This window comes from Cajanus cajan, chromosome 1 (assembly GCF_000230855.2).
Source record: "Cajanus cajan strain Asha chromosome 1, NIPB_CcT2T_4, whole genome shotgun sequence".
NCBI classification, from domain to species: domain Eukaryota; kingdom Viridiplantae; phylum Streptophyta; class Magnoliopsida; order Fabales; family Fabaceae; genus Cajanus; species Cajanus cajan.
Window position 1 is genome coordinate 12500222 of NC_138517.1, and position 17197 is coordinate 12517418.

Here is a 17197-nt window from a genome sequence, read left to right on the forward strand (position 1 = left end):
TCAATCTTCTCTCTGGCGCATCTCTGGCTCCGTTGCTCTCCCTACCAAAATCTCTATCAAAGATAGTAACTTTCTTGTGTACCCTTCATTCCTACCCTTTTCATTTTCATTTTTCGTCTTCTTTCTGGCGCATCTCTGGCTCTGATGCTCTCCCTACCAAAAACTTCATCAAAGACGGTAACTTTCCCGTGTACCCTCCGTTCCTACCCTTTTCATTTTCATTTTTCCTCTTCTCTCTGTCGCATATTCTTGCAAGCACCTCTGACTTTTTGTTGTTTTTTGGAGCACCGGAGACCAGAGAATGGGAGGTGATCGGAAACAAAAAACAACAAAAAATTAGAGGTGCTTGCAAGAAGAAGCGCCAGAGAGAAGAGGAAAAATGAAACTGAAAAGGGTAGGAACGAAGGGTACACGAAAAGTTATCGTCTTTGATGGAGCTTTTGGTAGGGAGAGTACCGGAGCCAGATATGCGCTAGAGAGAAGATTGAAAAATGAAAATGAAAAGGTAGAGAAATGAAGAAGATAAAACATATTTAAATAGGCTGGGGACTATTATTTAAAAGAATATAATTAATGAGGGTTAAATAACAAATATTAAAACATTTTAAAAAATACAAGTTCTGACAAAATTAACACATGTCATCGTTTATGTGGTCCTAGTCACATGGAGTTTTGGTACCCACTAAAATAAACTTGCACCAAAGAAAATGCCAGATAAAATAATTAAAGAGTATATAAATGGAGAACAATCTTCATCTTATAAATCACTTTTGTAAAGTTGAATTACACTCAAATCTATTATTTTAAAATGGTATCATTCACTATAGATCTTCATATTAATTTACACTTAATCCACTATTCTAAAAAGAAAAATGATGAAATCAATCATTGCATGGGTTGATTAACAAGAGAGTTGATTTTGCTTTTGAAAAATAGTGTTTATATGTACAATCTCCTTCATATATCATATCTCTTTGCATGCAATGAAATTAAAAGTAGGAAGAAAGAGGATTTAATGTTCATCATGAATTAATTAGATAGTTTTTAGCAAGGAAAACTGGTACCTTGTTTCATTGTAATATTTTTATAAAATCAACCATAAATTTATTATTAATATTAATCTAATTAGCAACTTTTTTCCTGCAACAAAAGCTCAAAAGCAGCAGCAGCAGGCAGAAACCTCCAAAAAAGTTCCACACCTTGCCCATGTTTGGACCCGCTGCAGCTGAACGATCTGCCACTGGATTTAATATCATCGAATTATTTTTTACAAATTAATTATGAATAAATTTTAAAAAATTGTGGATAGATTTTTATTGAGAAAAGAATATCACTTGTCGATTAATTGTTCAATAATATTTTTTTATATTATATAAAATTAGTAGAGAAGAGATATTTCATGGTTCTTCATCTTTGTAAAATATTTCAAAAAATAATGAAGTAAATAGTAAGTAATTATTGAAAGATTGTGAGAAGATTTCTCATTTGTTAGAGTTTTTTTAAAAAATAAAAATAAGAGAAAAATAATGAAGTAGGTAATTATTTAGGTTACTAATTGTGTGAAGAAAAAAAAAGAAAATTTTTAATTTTATAAATTTTTCTAACTTAAAAGATATAACTATCTATATAAAAAAAAAAGTGTTGGGTACACTCTAAAACAATGGAGTTCTGAAAGATGAGCCTCTTGCCTAAACCTGCGAACAATATCTAACTCATAAATATAATAGACATACTTTTAGCATAATCCGTGGCCAACACAAATAGCCGATTTGTTGATATTCAACATTAGCAGAATTCATCATGAGTTTCATTCAACCATAATATTATATATATATATATAAAGACGGATCTACATACAATTAAGTGAGATTATTTGCCCCACTACTATTTTACACATATACAATTTTTTTATTCAAAAAAATATATATTTTAAAAATAAAAGTTATATTTTAATATATATATATATATATATTTAATTCATCATATGTATAAAATATAAATTCGGAAGAATTGTTTATTTATTTGATATTTATCAAATTTTAAATGGGATTAGTTCTCATATGTGATAAAATAAAATTTGTAGCATGTATGTTTACCTTTTGTGCTTTCTATTTATTGTATATGTTGATAAAAAAAATAAAAAAATAGTAAAAATTGTAAGGTTGTATATATTAATTTTAAAAAATCAAAATAAGAAAGATTTGAAGATTTATGTTCTATTTATAATTTTTATTATAAAATATGTTTTAAAATAAATTATCATTTAAAAATTTATATTACATATTAAAAACATGTTTATATCATAAATAAACTAAACTTGATTTTATAAAATTTATCATATTTATTTTTATATTTTTATTAATGTTAAATTATTATAAAGTAGTATTTAAGATTGTAGTTCTAATCAAACATTTAAAAAATATCTATGACAGATAAATATGTCATATTTAGTACATGTATTTTTAAAGAAAGTTGAGTTCAAACCTATTAAATTATAATATAACATAATCTGACCTAGTTTATTTTCATCCTTAATCGTAATTGTAGATATAAAAACTTGTAAAAAATAATTATAATATATATTTATATTTTTAAAAATTATATGTAAAATTTTTAATACTAGAAATATATAAATAAGTATTGTCCCCACTATCTAAAGTTTCTGGATCCGTCACTATATATATATATATATATATATATATATATATCAACGTAAATACCTAAAAAAAAATCAATGTCATTGAAAATATATATGTCATTGCTAAAGTATTGAAAATTAATATTGTTTATTTCTTTCAAGTTTCAACTTCTTAAGAGAGCCATTAAAATAGGGTTAAAAAAAATAAAAGCCTTTAAAATAAATAGAAAGGCACGAAAGGCCAAAATAATTGTTCATTATTTTTTATTTCTTGTAAATAGAAAAATGCGAAATGTCTCTTTTTTTTCTCCTAATATATATAAAAGAATTAAAACGAAATATTGTTAATTATAAAAACTAAAAATAAAAAAAATAAAGATTATGAAGTTATAAGAAATAAATGAGTAATTAAACTTTTAAAAAATATTACCTTATATAGTTATCTTTTTTATATTGGTTGTGAATTGTTTAAACTCAAAGTCACAGTTAACTACTTAACTTTAATTGATAACCAAGAATATATCTTCTTATTATTATATAAGTTTTTCACGTAAAAAGCAAACTTTATTAAGGGTCTCTTTACGACTAGGTCAAGCAAAAACTTTACATTATCGTATTTTCACTATTTTATCTACTAACGCGACAAGAATGCAGACACATTTTATTATCCTAATCACTATTTTACCTATTGTCATCAATAAGAAACTTTTTTTTGGTAAATTTGTCAGCGACAAGAATGGACAACGAGGAACCCAAAAACACAAAATATATTAGAAAAATGTAAAGTCGTCTTCGAGATTTATTTATTGGAATTTAGAATGAAGTTAGAAAAATACTTTGGAAACCAAATTTTAAATTCCACTATTGATTGAATGCGTGTTTAGTTTGAGCGTTGTAAAAAATATTCACGTCCAAATCTCAAATTCACAGAGAAATTACTAGGAGTTGTTTCTATTTGGCGTGAAATCACGTTATAAAATTCAAACCAAACGTACCATACGTATAAGAAATATTAAAATCCAATGACATCCATTAGATGCAGATAATCTAATTTATTTAGCAAACTTGTCAATAATTTTTTTTAAAATATTTATCTCATCACTCTAAAATAATTAAGAATCAATTACAAGAAACAAATATTTATGGGATTTTATTTGTTTATTTAATTATTTTATTTTTGAGAATGATAGGATGAAATAGACGAAAATATTTTTGAGCTCAATTAGAGTAGTCTCTTTTAGTACACTGAAATATTTAAAATTATGTAGTTCTTTTTTGAAAATATTATGAAATGGTTTTTAATTAATTTGAAAAAATTATGGAAATTGTTATTATTTTTTTTAAGACTTTAAGATTTCTCAATTGTCATAACCATTTTTTTTTTAAGATTTCTCAAAATTGTCATGACCATGTCCTGTAAAAGGTATTAACAAGAATGTTAGACAGAATTATTTTCTTAAGTCTTTAAAAAAAATTAGAACTTTTAAGTCATTACGACTCACGCGTCCTAAAATTAGAACTAGGGTTGCAAATCTCTTATTACTAAGTTTGATTTTGATAGATAAAAGAAAATCTTAAAATAATTTGATTTTTTTTCTTTCAAAGATCATGTCTATCTTATAAAGTACTCTTAGATCCATTAAACTTTAACCATCGTGTGTCCCAAACCATAAAACTAATAAAAACATCACATTTACCTAAATTAATTAATTCATTTCATCATTAAGAAACATTAAGCTATCACAACTTATAAATTCTAAAAAAAACAAAGGTGTGGAATTAACAAAGCAGCAACAACTGAGTTAATCGAGCTTGATTTTTGAACAAATTGTTTTTTATTATTTACTTTTAAAAAGGTTCATAAGATTAATATTTGTTTTAAATTTCACTTATACCATTTGAGCTAGTGTGAACGAACAAGCATGTAGCATAATAAATTAATAAGATATGAGAAAACTCTGACAATAAAGTTGAGTTATGTTCTTCTACTTTTCTTCCTCCTTTGCTTATAATGATTTCTCTCCTTCTGTTATCTTCTTTACCAAGTCTTTTGCGTTTCTCTTACTCTGATATTTGGAGTCCCTAAGTCCTATAATTAACCACGTTATTTGGATGTATAGTATATATAGCATGTGTGTCTCAAATGGATATGACGTTAATGATATTGTTTAATCAAAGCTCCCAAACATAATCCCCGATATTAAGGAGGCTGATATCATTCAGTTGAAAACGTGTAGCTGTGTAGTGAAAATTGGAGACCTCGTTGCTCTTTACTCGACTGATTTCATGGACTGTCTCTTTCATTTTTCATTTTAGCTTTATTTTATATTCTATACATATTTTGGACCTTTGGTATCAAGTTTTCTTTTTAATGGGTTTTACTAATTTTTTTTAATTATATTATTAGTGCAATATATTTATCGACGATACTTATATTATAATAAATTTTTATGTCATAAGATTTGACTAATTACTTTTTAGTAAAATCTTCTTTTCTAACTAAATCTAAATTTGAAATCTTAAAAAAATTGGGTTCAATTTCAATTAGACTAATAAAAAATTATTACTTATCATTTATTTTAAGAAATGAAAATAGCAAAAAAAAAAAACATATTAAAATAGAACTTGTGACAAAAAATTAAGAAAATTTTTTAGTATAAACACATGTGACAAAATAGTGGAACATTATTGTGTATATCATCTTGAACAATTGGTTCAACTATACAATTCAAACCTACAATTACCTTTCTTAAAGATTTTAAATTGCAACCTTAGAGTATCTATAATGGAAGTTGCTTCTAAAGCAACTTTCTTTCACTTTTAATATCCCACTATGTTAAATCATTTATAAGTAATTCATATTATATTTTTATAATTTTTACTCCAATAAAATTTGTTTCTAAGCACCTACACTTTTTATTAACTCATATTTCACTTTTTAATAACTCATACTTCACTTTTTGACAATTTAAAAATAATTTTATTATTGTTATTATTATTAAATATTAATTTAGTAAAATATAATCTTTTAATATGGATAAAAAAATTAATAAAAAATTCACACAATTATTTTAATGCATTTAGAAATAAAAAATATTAAACCTTCTAGTGACTTTATTTTTTTTTTATTTTTTTTTATCTCTTGTTTTGTTTTTCGTTCCAACATGGAGGGGAGATATTTCTCCAACCAATTACAACACTCCATGTGGAAGATTCATAAACCCAAACTTCTTTGCTTTAATAATTAAGGGATGTAGAGTTAAAAAATTTTCAAATTTTTTGTGTCACATAAACTAACTTCAATGAACATTTCTTATTGGATTAATCAAAAAGTGATTTAAACTCAACGTGATTTGCCGAGTTGCTCACCAATTAAAACATTAAAAAAAATGAAAAATAGAAAATACAGAAAATAAAGAAAATAAATAAGTCTAACGGGATATTTAATTATAATGATTTGAGAGGCTGGAACTTGACACAAATATCATTTGTTTTTCCAGACCAATTGTTCAACATTTATGGTTTTTGTTATTCCAAGACATAATCATACCACACCGAATAAGATAACAGTAGAAACTTGTACAAGTCTTCTTTGACATTTGCTTAACTTCTTACTAATATGATAATGTTTTCTAATTTCAAGCGACTCTTTAATCATCTATGTAGCTATTTGTCCAATTGTCAAAATCAATATTATTGTCAACAACCTTTATGTTTGTAGCCTAGTACTAAGCTATGCTGTGATTCTTCCACTTTACCCTATGGAAGACCAACAAATAATAAGATTTACACCTGCATTTTTATTGCTGTAACATAAAATGCTTAAGAGCAGAATTCCCATCAAGTCCTTTACTATAATAGTGAGCATTGAAATCTTGCAATGATGTATCCCTGTACACTGGGGGATTGTCTTCTGATAGTAGTTCCTTGATGGGGCCATACATTCTAGCAGAGGGGTAGTTATCAAGAGTGAAAAAACATGCAACTGATACCCTAGGTCCTTTATGGCTTGCCACAACACGATGCTCCACGCTCTTAAATTGGCCATTGGATAAAAGCTGCAACATGGCAACATGAACTTGTCCTCAACTATGGAACCAATAGGAAGCTTAGTACCAGTCATATTTGTGAATAACTTGTATGGTATGAACTATATGGAGACTTTTTATCGGGAACATTACATTTGATCACCATGCCTGCATGTACTCACATTTTTTTTTTCTTCTTAATTAGATAATATTCGAACCACATTTTTTGTTAAATATGTGACACTATATTTGATCTCTTTAAACAAAATTTTGGGTTCAAGCTTATAAATGAAAGTACAATAACTAATAGAAATGATCAATTAGATTTTTTTTATAGAGACTAATTATTAATAAAATTGATAGATACTCCATGTTAAAAATATTAGTATAAAAAAAATCACAATTTTAAAATATGTGAATAGTTCAAATGTTATATTATAGTGAGTTAAATTTTTTTTTTCTAATTAATTAAAGGGTGAAAATAATGGACTTACTTGTAGCATATCTCCAATATTTACTACTAGAGCTCCAGGAATAGGGGGAACATCAATCCATTCATTTTGGTACAAAACTTGAAGGCCACCAATGTGGTCTTGTAGCAAAATTGTGAGGAAACCTGGATCTGAGTGTCTGTTTGTGCCCAAAGTAAGATGAGGCTGAGGACATGGTGGGTAATAGTGCATAAGAATCGAGTGCCCTTTTGCACAATCCATACTTTCAAGGTAGTCAGACTTGAGTCCAAGTGCTTCTGATAGTAATGCAAATAAAAGGCTCCCCAATGCCTGAACCTGCCTTGAGTACTCCATTGTTATATCCCTGTAAATTTGTGCACTTAACAGAATCAATTAATTAGATTCTTAACACAAATTATTTATTATTAAAGTTTGTATAAATTGCACCAACATCATGCATAACCAAATCTATATACAAGTTGTATATAATTCTGGATTATATTAAATATTACTAAACTTCGATTAATTACTAAATAATACTTATATATATTCTTATTTGTAGACTATTAATAAAGATAAGAAAGGTTTAAAAACAATTACCTACAAAGCAAAGGCAAATCTGGTGGATGAAGAGGTGGAGGAGCCATGGCGCAAAAGAGAGTGTCCCTCCAGCTTGCAAATTTCGACCGATACAAATCAAAGTTGCTTCCATACTTCACCTTCTTCTCCTTCTCCCTCGTATAGTACACCCTCTTCACCTCCTGCGCCGCCTCGTGGAACCCACGCGCCGCCGCCACCATCTCTTCCACCACCTTCGCGGCCACCCCGTGATTCACCACCTGAAAGAGCCCCACCGTTTCCGCCGCCCGCCGCACTCCCGCCACGACGGCGGCGTGCTCTCCGGCGAGTTCGATGACAGGAACCGTGAAGTGGGTGTCGCCGGAAAGTGGGGCGTCGACGGCGAGGTCCTCCGGAGGGCGGAGGAAAATTGGCGGCACGTGGGTGATGCCGGAGTCAAGGAGGCCTTTGACGCCGGCCTTGGATTCGTCGAAGATCTTAAGTTGTTGGAAACGGTCGGAATTTGTTGAAATTTGGACGGGGGTCACAAGAGCCATTATGTTGTGCCCCTTTGTTTTCAGCACTTTGTTTTTCCTTTGATGTTTCTTCTTGTTTGTGTAGTATATAATAGTATAAGAGTTAATCAACTATATAATGTGAAAAAAGTTTAGATAATCAATTAGATTTTTTAATTGTGTCATATTACTATAAATATATTTACTTTTAACAGTGATATGACACAATTAAAAGATTTAATTGATTGTCAGTGTAAAACAACTTTATACTGACAGTGTATAAATGATTAACTCGTAATATAATACTATGGCATACCACATAACACATTTGTCATCATAAGTAAAGTTCTCATCTCACTTTATTTGTTAACAGTAATTTTTATTTTTTTTAGAATAAAGAGAAATGTTAATTTCTATCCTCCATTATATTTTTCATCTATTATTATATCTTCATGTTCTATCCAATTCACCACCTTTTTTATTTTTATTTTTTATTTTTAATCTCACGTTTTAATCTTCATCAAAATTAAAAGGTACTACTTTTTTTTTCCTTTCTCACTATTATCAAATTTTTATACATAATTTAGAAATTGATAACTTATTTTACGTGAGAAGAAGAATCACACATTAGAAAAACATAACACCTTTTTATAAAAAAAATGAGTTATAGATGTTTTGTTTTATTATGGACGAGATCAAGAAACTAATAAATACTTCGAGATTGTGGATCAACATCATATAAAGATAAATGTATCAAATTTTATTTAATTTTTAAATTTCATGTGTTGAACATGAAATCTAAAATATTTGTTAATACAAACATTAAATTTAGTAGGAAAAAAGTTAAAAAAGAGAATTATTAATGTTGAATTGAGTAAGTTGATTTATCACATTAAGATCTCAATTTCAATATATAATTTTGAATGAGGTTATATATGAATTATGGAAAGAGATTGAACCTCTACAACAATGACTAGGAAAAATAGATGATACTCAAAATGTTGTTATGTTTATTATTTTTATATTTTTAGAAATTGTTAACTTTTATATTATTTTATTTAACTTACATCAAATGATTTATATTCCATGAAATACCTACCCTTACTCTCATCTCCACTTACATGTTTACTGTCTATATAACTTCTAACAGCCCAATTTTTACTGGGCCAAGAGCCCAATTAAGGTGGTTTAGTAGGCCAGAACGGGCCGTTCTACATTTGGAACGGGCCGTTCCGAATTACTAAATAGACCTACTTTTGGTAGCCCGGAACGAGCCGTTTCAGAATTGGAACGGGTTGCTCCAGAATACAAAAATTGTCTACAGATTTTAGATAGGAACGGGGCGTTTCCAAATGGAATGGGGCATTCCCAAATTGAGAACGGGCCGTTCCAGAGTTGAGAACGGGCCGTTCCAAAATATGACCGTTGTGAGTATTAAATGCACCCCAGAACGGGCCGTTCTGGTTTGAGAACGGGCCGTTCTGGTGAAGCCTGATGCCTATAAATAGAGCACTCTGCCACTCCCAAAAAGGATACCTCTCATTTTCTGAGTTCTTTTCTTCTTTTCTCTCCTCTCTTCTTCTGTACTCTCTGAAGACCGAGGGGAACCCAGCAGAGGAGATCAACCAGATCCTTAGTTTCAGCTACTGTTTATCCAGGTACGGGGGAAAAGGGAATTATTTATATGAAGAGTTACATGAGAGAATTGGGTAGAGGAAGAGTCCTTAGGATTATGAGTAATTTTATAATTATTTCTGTTTGGAGAATTATTGATTTTATATGATTCTGTATGTGTTAAGGATTATGAATATATGATTAGTTTGTACAAATGATGATCTGGGAGACAGAACGAAATTATAGAAAAGTGTCTGTAAGTTAGGTTTTGGAAAAATTGGATTATTTCTGTTTGAGAAATTAATGATACCATTAGATTCTGTATGGGTTGAGGATTATAAATATATATTTAATTTGTAAGAATGATGATCTAGGAGAGAGAACGAAATCGTAGAAAAGTGCCTGTGAGTTAGGTTTTGAAAAAATTGGGGGTTTTATTGTTTGGGTTAAGATTTTATTAAATTGGCGATTTAATCTGGTTTTATATTAATTTATAAATATTATTATTACATGATTTGGTAAAATTGATGATAAATATTATTATTACATGATTTGGTAAAATTGATGATCTAGATGAGGATGAGGATTCATGGTGAATTCCTTGAGGGGTATGTGAACCACTATTTTGTGTGGATTGTGTGTGTATTGTGGAATTGAGATGTGGATATGGATGTGGATGTATTGTGGAATTGAGATGTGGATGTGGATGTGAATGTGATTGTGGTTCCTCACACTTGTGACCAGGGGTGGCACGACCTTAGACAAGAGATGCTACAGGCGTGACCTTGGTATAGTATGGGATGGGTGATTCTTCATGCTTATGTCGGGGGTGGCACGACCTCGAGGAAGAGATGTTGCAGGCGTGACCTTGGCACAGTGTAGGATGTGTGATTTCTCATGCTTATGTCGGGGGTGGCACGACCTTGGGTAAGAGATGCTACAGGCGTGACCTTGGCATAGGGTGGGATTGTGGGGCAATTAATGCTTATGTTGGGGGTGGCACGACCTTGAGCAAGAGATGCTACAGGCGTGACCTTGGCATAGGGTTAATCGCAAGATTTGTGATGGATTGGTGTAATTGTGAATTGTGATGTGAAGATGTTGCGTGATTGATAGAAGTAGGATAGATAGAAATGCTTGTAAATACTTTAATAAGTAACGAGTTATGATGAGACGATATTATGGATTTTTCTTGTGTGCTTTTCATATAGATATTTTCTTTTCTCACCGTATAATTTGTGGATGTTTTAGGTGAGGAAGATCCGGCTATGAGTGGCATCTAGAATACCAACAGTTGAGTTATGGGTATACTCTGATATTCACTACACCAAATAAAAGAAATAACGTCGCATATTTTGCGGCGGTTTTAAAGAACCGCCTGCGCTTTTTAAATTTTGCCTAAAAACATTAAAATTACGGCGGTTTGAAGCAACAGACGCAATTTTCAATTTTTTTCGGCGGTTATTATAGAACCGCCGCAGGTAGGTTAAAAATTTCCCCAAAAGTTAAATGTTCCTTCCCCTCTCATCAGAAACGTAACCCTGAACAACATAATCCCCCTCTCTCTCGTTCCATTCTTCTTCATCTCTCTCGCTCCATTCTTCTTCATCTCTCTCGCTCCATTCTTCTTCTTCTTTGTCGATCACGGTCACGCCTTTGCTGCTCAAGAGTCACGCCTCTAGCCTGCTACGAACGTTGTGCACAACCACAGGTTCACGGGCTCCCAACCTCTACTTTCCTCTGCCTCGTTCGGTGAGTTACAAACTTGCTCACAGAGCAACAGAGATATTGGGTTTTATGTTGATTGATTTTTCCATGTGGTTGCAGCTTCTTCGCTGACACAAGTCGCAGCTAAGTTGCTCTGGATAAACAAAGGTTTATGTAAGATGTGAATTCTCTTATGTTAAAGACAACTTTTATTTTGCATTTAGAAAACAGAATGTGGTTATTTTCTCTAGCCGAACAGTGTGTATGGTGTGGTTGAGAAATACAATACTGCTGGATTTGATTTGATGCATTGCTGGTTGCTACTGTTTTAATGCTGTCAATATGCTTGCCGCAACAATTTGTAGTGAAACTGTATTGAAAATAAAGTGAAGTACTAAACTTTTTCCTAGTTTGTTACAATTTAAATCAGTGCCAAAATGCCTAAACCAATTGATTTGTAGGAGAGAATTTGATTTCAATTGAGATTTGCTGCTTAATTACGTCTAAACCTAAAACATAATTGGTAAAAGGAACTAACTAATATTTTGTAGTCAAGTATAGTTACTGTAATTGAATATAGCAAGTTTTATGGATTAATGCTTTTTATTAATGAATAGTTTCTTACATTTTTATGTTTAGAGCATTGAAACAAACCCAACTTCTCTATCAATTTTATTCATTTATTTTTTTTAAAATTTCATCTTGCTAAATATTTTTAACTAATTGTGAACTCACTCTTAATTTCATACCCAAGGTTCTTGTGAAAACTGAAAAGGATACTAGTGTCTAGGTACCTTGTAACCGTAATTTATTTGGAAGCTATTTTTTTTAACTTGTTACTATTGACGTTGTCTGATTATCAAATCTTTTGGGGCTCCTTGTACGTGTCATTTTTGTTCAAAAAAATGTTTATATTTTCCTTATCTAGCACCTTTTTAAAGTTTTAGTTTTGGTTACGGGAGTCACTTCATCATCTATTGATCTACTAGAACGTATTTCAGATTCTTTCATACGAAGTTTAGAAACTGTTTAAGTATGTTTCTTCTCAAACCTGTGGTTATTTACCCAAAAAAAATGAAAAACCTCTGCTTTTATGACTTGATTCTTCAATATGTAAAGCTAGAGAAACCTCATGGACTCTTAGAGCTACAAGGAGTTTGTCTAATGTAAGTGATTTCATGCTTCACATTTCTTGGATATTTATACTCATAGGTTCTCAAGCCTTGGGATGTTGTTAAAACTCTTTAGATTGTTCCTAGCCTCGGTGAATTCATGTCCTATGGCATGAAGTCCATTTAATGATCTCTAGTTCCACTTATTTCGTTGTTTCTTTTGTATTAAACGATGGGATCATGTCTAATGAAAATGCGCAGTCTTTCATAAAGCTTGGTTTCTCCTGCTGTTGATCTCATTTGATTTTCATCTAACTTTTTCTGATTACAGGTTCTTAAATCCCACACCAACTTGGTTGCCTCTGGACAACTTTCTCAGTAGTTGGAGGGGCTGCATATATCTATTGAAGATTACTCTCTGGTTTTTACTCTTCAATTTCTCAGTTTCCTATGTTTATTCTATCGCTCGTGCTCATATCATTTTATATTTGCACTTAATTTTGTTGCTACAATTGCAGTTACATAGTACAGACAGAACCTCATCAAGGCTTTCTTCTAATCCTGGTTTTGTTGGTCCTTCCCGTGGATCTATTTCTACTGGTATATTTCTATCACTTGTGTTTCTACAGTTACATAGCCTGTTGCTTTGCATAAAGACATAAATTTATGCTTTCTATTTCTGAAAATATGTTGTGCTCCTTTGATATGTGCATCTGGTGTAGGGTTTGGATCATTTTGTTTTAGTTGTTATACCTCTATTTTGTGATAATTTTACACTGCTAGGAAACTAACAAGAAGGTGTAAAGTGCTGCGTGGTGTCCAATCTTGATCGTGTATGTTTCTAGTAACATTATGTGCTTACAAAGTTACACACAATCGTGTATTATATATCTAGGAATATTTTTAAACAAAGTTACATAATCACATGATTTTCTCGCATCATTTTAATACATTGTGTTTTAATATGACCATATAGGGTGTTTTAAGCCATTTTCTTCCCAAACTTGTCCCTGTTTTAAAATGAAAAAGAAAAGGAAGCTGCTAAAGTTGAAGACACGGTTCTAATATAATATAAGGTTTTGACTTTCAACCTTAATTAACTTGAGATTGCTTTGGACCAAAAGGAGTTTTGTCCCCTGTTTTCTCTTATTCATCTTTCTATGGTTATTTTCATGGATTCTAATTCAAGATTGTATTTTCTCTTATTTTGTCCCCTGCCAGACTTTTTATTTTTATTCTTTTTATCACAAATATGCAAATAATTTGTCAAATTTGATCAAATTTTAAAAAATAAAATTAACCTATATATATATATATATATATATGCATGTATCATGTATGTAATTATCAACTCTCTCTTTTTCTTTTTTCTTATTGAAAGTTTAAGTGAATTGACTTCTTGCATGTTACCAACTCTTTCAATTTGATTTGTCTCTCACTTTCTCTAAAATGATCTTATCTTTTCACAAGATATCCTAGTTTAATTAAAATATCTTAAACAACTGCTAATTACTCGCTTAGGTGCTCACTTTCAACGATGATGCACATAGATCATTGTCGATCTGTATAGCAACAATGAGCCATTTCCATTGGTCACGTTTAGAATGAAGTGCAGTTTATTATTGTAATTAAAACAATATAGTGCATTCTACAGTAAGCCACACATTCTCCTTTACCCCTTTTTCATCTCCCTTGTTTTTCATTTATTTTGCTCCATATCGATTGCTTTACAATATCTATATTTTACTATTAAACTGAGTAATTCTTTGGCAAGGGACAAAATCTGGCAGAAGTGTGTAATCCATTATCCACATGGGCATTAACCATAAATGTCATAGCTAGTGTCGTGCAGCCAGCTTATAGTGGCAAGCATAACCTCATATGCACATAGCAGAACCCGTGCTTAAAATAGCCAAGACATGAGATAGCATAATCCATGTCCCCACTTTCTCCTGAATCTTCATTAGTTAAAAATGAATATTCATGTAGTATCCTCTTCATTGCACGTAATGTATGGTGTAGATTCCTAGAGTGGTACTGCACACTATTATTTTTTTAATGTTGCTGGAATCATGATTCATGTAGCTTAGACTTTGGTCTGAATCATGTGCATTAATTTGCATCATTGTAACCGCATTTCACTTTGACAAGAGTACCCAATTTATCTATTGTATAAGCTTAATGGTCAAATTGAGTGGCTGCTGTACTGTACACGAGTCCATATGTTTAAAAGCATCACCTTATCTTTTTTAGTGTAAACTAGTTTTTATAATAGTTTAGTTTTTAAAAACTAAACTTAAAATATAGTTTAGTGTAAACTAGTTTTTATAATAGTTTAGTTTTTAAAATCTAAACTTAAAATATAGTTTAGTGTAGTTTTTATAAAAGTTAGTTTAGCTTTTTTTTTATATTTTTTTTATATAATCTAGTATAGTTTAGCTTAGACAATAGTTTAGTTTAATATAGTTTTTTAAACACTCCTAGCTATTATTTGTCCTGCACTATACAAACCTTGCAGTTATTATTTAAGCTCCAAAAGTATTTAGGCAACACTTGTCCCTATTTCCAGTAAGCATAAGATTGTCACATGATAAATTAGCCTAGTCAAACACAAACACAAGTTTAGTGATTTCAATAGATTGGTTGGTTCAACTTTAACACCATTTCATTTATCTTTTTATGAACAGCCAATAAAGGGTTATTTTGAAATACGAAAAAAGGAAGCGAGAAGTATATCATCCTAGAGGTAAATTCTACTCAAACTTGAATAATTGAAACTCTTGTAATGTAAACTACTAGTCATCAAACAATTTTTCATTATATCAAAGCATGTATGGTTGTAGGAGTTTATCTTTATTCAAAGCCTCTATGCTTGTAGGAGTTTATCTTTAATTATTAGAGAAACTTCACTCCTTTTAATTATTATTTTTTACTATTTATTTTAATTAGTTCCGATTATAAATGCCTTATTTTAAAATGATGTTATTGAATGTATTATTTTTTACTAAGAGCATATGCATTTCATATGTATTGTCTAAATAATATATGTTTATCAATTTATTAAGTGTTATATTATGTTATAAATGCCTTATTTTAAAATTTCGGACGAGTTCTAAACAAATGGTAATATGTTTTCATCTTCCATTGGTTATAAGTTTGGTTACATATATTGACTTTTAATTTTGTTAAATGTAGGACATATCTGATAAAAATGCAACAAACCGTGAAAAGTTATTGATCCCACACACTCTAGGATCAAAGACATTAGTAAGAAAAAGGGATGAGTTGGTATGTAAAGTTCATTTAGTCTATTTTGTTTGAAGAAATTGAAAAAAATTGTTTGTATAATTATTTTTGGTATGGTGAAAAATGTTAGGAAGTGCAATATGGACGACGTTATAGTAGAGGAGATATGTATCCTATTGCTCATAAAAAGAAGGATGGATCATTTGTGAACGAAGATGCTAGACAAAAATATGTGAGTACAATATATTATTTGTAATTTTCAATTGCCATTTGCTTTTCACTCATATAAGTAATCTTTTACTATTTATCTATGTATTCAACATTATATGTAGGAACAATTGCATAATGAAATTCAGGAGACTTCTTCTGAGAATGAGGCATTCTTGAAAGTGTTTGGAAAGGAGCATCCAGGATATGTTCGAGGCATGGGACTTGGGGTTACTCCAACTCAAATCATTGGATCATATTCTTCCTCTACGAGGTCAGGATCTTCATCAGATGCAGCCACGATAGCACAATTGCGATCTGAAGTTGAAGTACTTAAGGCACGAGTTGGTGAAGTTGATGTTTTGAAGGAACAATTAGCTTTCCTTATGCAAATTGTTAAAGGAAATCAGGTATAAAATAAAGTATTTAAAAAATTGTAAATTTTATTGTCTAAGTAAAAGTTCAAATCTAATTTGTTATTATTTTAATTTCAGGCAACTGAATTGGAAGCTCCAGCAGATTTGAGACGTTCTTCTCAGTCTAGCCATATTCCTGAAGATAATGGAGGATCATCATGAGAGACTATTTAGATATTTGCCACAATTTTAGTTTGTTAGGAGCTTTTAGGACCGTCTTTATATTTCGTTGTTTTTATGTGCCTAAGTTTCTTAAACTTAAGGACCATTTCTATGTTTGAAAGATGCAAATCTATTATGTACTAAATTTGGATTTAATATCTTTATTTAATGAATGACATTTTTATTTGTATCATTTGTATTAGTTTATCTTGATCACATGTTTGAGATAAGAATTTAAACAAACAGGTTGAAAATGTAATTATGAAAAACATTTAATTATAAATTGGATGCGAACTAAATTTTGGCGGTTACAAACTGCTGCAAATTGTTAATTAAAATGTATGTTCAAATTTGCGGCGGTTTTCAAAACCGCCGCAAAGTTTTTGAAAACCGCCACAAATTTTTTACTAATTTCAGTTTCCAAAATAGCGACAATTTTATAACCGTCGCAATTTTATCGAATATGTTGCGACAGTTTAGAAAACCGCCGCAAAATTTAGTCGCGACGCACAAGATTGCGGCGGTTAACAAACCGTCGCAAT

At 30.5% G+C, this 17197-nt stretch overlaps 2 protein-coding genes across 3 annotated transcripts; one reads left to right on the forward strand and one right to left on the reverse strand.

The window, feature by feature from the left end:
• Positions 1-6064: 6064 nt before the first annotated feature.
• On the reverse strand, positions 6065-8294 carry LOC109791603 (1-aminocyclopropane-1-carboxylate oxidase homolog 1). 2 transcript variants are annotated; one of them, XM_020350913.3, is made up of 3 exons: positions 7719-8294; positions 7161-7497; positions 6065-6696 (listed from the first exon to the last, which is right to left on the reverse strand). In XM_020350913.3, exons 1-3 carry the CDS (start codon positions 8231-8233, stop codon positions 6439-6441), a joined length of 1110 nt encoding a protein of 369 aa, XP_020206502.1. In that variant the 5' UTR covers positions 8234-8294; the 3' UTR covers positions 6065-6438. The 2 variants fall into 2 exon arrangements, with proteins under 2 accessions (XP_020206502.1, XP_020206504.1); XM_020350915.3 differs by having other exon boundaries at positions 7161-7482; positions 7719-8293.
• Positions 8295-15728: 7434 nt separating this feature from the next.
• LOC145958289 (uncharacterized) lies at positions 15729-16848 on the forward strand. The gene is made up of 5 exons (XM_083075186.1): positions 15729-15747; positions 15820-15912; positions 16001-16102; positions 16203-16487; positions 16572-16848. Exons 1-5 carry the CDS (start codon positions 15745-15747, stop codon positions 16653-16655), a joined length of 567 nt encoding a protein of 188 aa, XP_082931312.1. The 5' UTR covers positions 15729-15744; the 3' UTR covers positions 16656-16848.
• The last annotated feature ends 349 nt before the right edge of the window (positions 16849-17197 follow it).

Coding starts and splice junctions, on each gene's coding strand:
- LOC109791603 (XM_020350913.3), bottom strand. CDS start 8,233: ATGGCTCTTGTGACCCCCGTCCAAATTTCAACAAATTCCGACCGTTTC. Junction 7,498..7,718: donor GATTTGCCTTTGCTTTGTAG/GTAATTGTTTTT, acceptor GATTCTGTTAAG/TGCACAAATTTACAGGGATA. Junction 6,697..7,160: donor ATATTGGAGATATGCTACAA/GTAAGTCCATTA, acceptor GCCATGTTGCAG/CTTTTATCCAATGGCCAATT.
- LOC145958289 (XM_083075186.1), top strand. Junction 15,913..16,000: donor TAAGAAAAAGGGATGAGTTG/GTATGTAAAGTT, acceptor GAAAAATGTTAG/GAAGTGCAATATGGACGACG. Junction 16,103..16,202: donor AAGATGCTAGACAAAAATAT/GTGAGTACAATA, acceptor CATTATATGTAG/GAACAATTGCATAATGAAAT.